General features: G+C 47.9%; 1 protein-coding gene across 1 annotated transcript in view; it reads left to right on the plus strand.

The window, feature by feature from the left end:
• Positions 1-3,174, plus strand: part of FRAS1 (Fraser extracellular matrix complex subunit 1) — a 208,114-nt gene that overhangs the window by 195,705 nt on the left and 9,235 nt on the right. The window contains 2 exon segments of the mRNA XM_012653893.1: positions 11-216; positions 1,324-1,470. Coding sequence (XP_012509347.1) covers positions 11-216; positions 1,324-1,470 — 353 coding nt within the window.

Below are 3,174 nucleotides of genomic sequence, written 5' to 3' on the forward strand. Positions count from 1 at the left end.
GATCTTTCAGGTCAAATCCTTTATGGCCGAGTGCTGTGGAGCCCAGAGCAAAACCTCCATTCTGCCTACAGGCTGCAGCTGGAGAAGGTCTACCTCTGCACCGGCAGGGACGGCTACGTGCCTTTCTTTGATCCCACGGGCACGATCTACGACGAGGGGCCCCAGTACGGGTGCATTCAGCCCAACAGACACCTGAAACACCGGTTCCTGCTGCTGGTGCGTGCGCCGGCACCTGCGTGGATGTGAACTGCGCCTGCAGTGGGCAGGGCCCTTCTCGGTGGTTCTCTCTGTGTGTTTTGTTATTGTCGTCGTTATTTCTCTCTGATGGGCTAAGTGCTAGTACGCGTGACCGAAGGTGGTGGTTATGGTGCCTAGCGTGACGAGCTTTTTACTGACATCCAGGAAAGGGAAAGTTTAGGCCAGCGTTTCTCACGGTCCAGTCCACAGTCCCTGAGTGTTCCTAATCCTCTTTCGGGACGTCCACAAAGTCAAAGCACTTTCATGACAGTGCGATGATGCTTGTCCTTTTCACATTTACTCCCTCTTGAGTGTAGAGAGCAGGAAAAGGTTATCAGTATGATTTCAGATTCCACATTGTGACTAATTTTTAAAAAATACCATTTACTGATATCTAATTTAGTATCAAAAAAGAGTAGCCACAATTATCTGAAAAAGCTATTGACACATTCATGCCTCCCTTTTCCAACTCCACGGCTGTGTGAGGCCCTGTTTCCTTCACGCACTCCGGCCAGGACGGCGTATCACGGCCGATCGAATTCAGACACAGTTAGGAGAGCCCAGCTCTTTGGAGATGCGCAGCCATGTGAAATGATGCCAGCTCTCTTTTGGGGGGAGGGGATGAATATTAAGTATTCTCACTAAAAAATATCTTACTTAGGTTAACATGTAATGGGTTGTTCATTGTCATTTTAAAATGAATTAGTATTTTTAAATTTTTTTAGGTTCAATTGTTAACACAGTAAATATTAACAGATATAAATCACATAAACAAAAGCTCTTTGGGGTCCTTGATTTTTAAGTATGCGAAGGGTCCTGAGACGGGATAGCTTGAGAATTACTGGTCCAGGCTGTCCTGCTCTTTGCGATTTGAGATTGTGGAAGCCGCCAGCGTCCTGCCCCTTGAAGAGGATGGGGAGTGCCCAGAGGCAGCCGTTGACCTCAGGAAAGAGCTTCCTTAACACACGTTCTGCCCACCTGACCCAGCAGGGAGTGAAGAGTACTCTTCTCCTTACGGTGACCACATTCTACCAATATGGTGGTCCTGTCTTTCTAAATCTTGCGTTTTTCTTCCTGAAATTCTAGGACCGCAGTCAGCCGGAGGTAACGGATAAGTTCTTCCATGACGTGCCTTTTGAGGCTCACTTTGCTTCCGAGTTGCCTGATTTCCAGGTGGTCAGCAGCATGCCAGGCGTGGATGGATTTACTCTGAAAGTAGACGCGCTCTATAAGGTGAGTTTGGTGGGAAAAATAGAAGCCGAGGACCAAGTCCACTGCGAAGCTTGCGAAAAGGAGGAATGCGTCCTTTCTGGACCGTCGGGTGTTCTTTGTGGCATTGTTGCCGACAGATATTTTTTATTGTCGTTAAGCTTATCATTCACCCAGAATTTTTACCGTCCGTCCCTAATAAACCAAAGCAATGATAAAATTCTTCGATTTGCATATAGTCACTTGTCATTGTGTACATCAGAGCTGCATAGGAAACTCCAGTTTTTCGTGGGTTCTTTTATATCACTTACCTTTTCATCTCTGTGCTGGACCAGCTAGTTTTAACAGGCATGTGGAAAACATTGAACAAAATCATAAACACAATACAGCAATTGAGAATGGCAAGAATTACTAGTATTTGATAAACAAAAACACCCTAAGTCCCAGCAATAAGCAGGAACTTCCAAGATCAAATTTTACCTTTTTTCTGTCTCCAAATAGTAATCCATGACCCTTCAGAACTATTATCACTTTTCAGAAGTTATTTCAAAGCCGTGGAGGGTTTCACTAGGGGTGGATGAGAAGGAAATTAAATACTCAATGATACGGGGTCTCAGGGGGTGACCCAGGAAGCGTTCAGATTCAGCAAACATTCGCCAAGTATCTACGTGCTATGCACAGGGTAGATGTGTAGCGGATACTTGTTGAGAGACTCCGTTTTAGCTGAAGCTCATCAATAAATAGTGAACTGGCATAGCAAACAATCGAAGGTCGGTGGGAATCAATGTGGTTATTAACGCTATTATTTCACTTCTGCCAATAAAGACCAACAAATCGTAAGCGTCCGTTTAGCTAAAGAGACCACGGAAGACAAATGCTTAGGCTGTTCCATGCACAGGTAGGGAAACAGAAACGAATGTGAATAGCTAACCCCAAATCACCCTAATTTGGAAATGAAATAGAACCCGTAACGTTGGGTTCTGTTCTCTGGGTGTTAGTAGACATCAACCATTACTAATGCTTTTCTTGAAACCAAGTATCCATCTAAGTGTATGTATGGCAGCAACCGTCTCTCCATCCCCCTTCTTCCCAGAGGTGGCCGGGCAACGGTGACGTGTCCGGTTTGTCTCCCGTCTCCCTCCTCCTGCAGGTGGAAGCGGGACACCAGTGGTACCTCCAGGTGATTTACGTCATCGGCCCCGACACCGTCTCGGGGCCCCGGGTCCAGCGTTCTCTCACGGCCCCCCTGAGGCGCAGCCGGAGGGACCTGGTGGACCCTAGCGGCCGGCTGACCCTTGACGACTCCCTCATCTATGACAACGAAGGCGACCAAGTCAAGAACGGCACCAACATGAAGTCCCTGAATCTGGAGACGCTAGAGCCAGCGGTCGCTGCGTCTCTGTCCCAGACCGGGGCATCTGTTGGCAGCGCCCTGGCCGCTATCATGCTCCTGCTGTTGGTGTTTTTGGTGGCTTGTTTCGTGACCAGGAAGTGCCAGAAACAGAGGAAGAAACGGCCCACAGAGGACGTTTTGGAGGAATATCCTCTGAATACCAAGGTGACCGTGCCCAAGAGGAACGCGGACCGGCTGGAGAAGAACGTGAGCAGACAGTTCTGCACCGTGCGGAACGTCAACATCCTGAGCGAGACCGAGGGCACATATGCGTTCAAAGGCGCTAAAGTGAAGAAATTGAATCTGGAGGTCAGAGTTCACAACAATTTGCAAGA

Source organism: Propithecus coquereli, unplaced genomic scaffold, assembly GCF_000956105.1.
Source record: "Propithecus coquereli isolate 6110/MARCELLA unplaced genomic scaffold, Pcoq_1.0 Scaffold433, whole genome shotgun sequence".
NCBI classification, from domain to species: domain Eukaryota; kingdom Metazoa; phylum Chordata; class Mammalia; order Primates; family Indriidae; genus Propithecus; species Propithecus coquereli.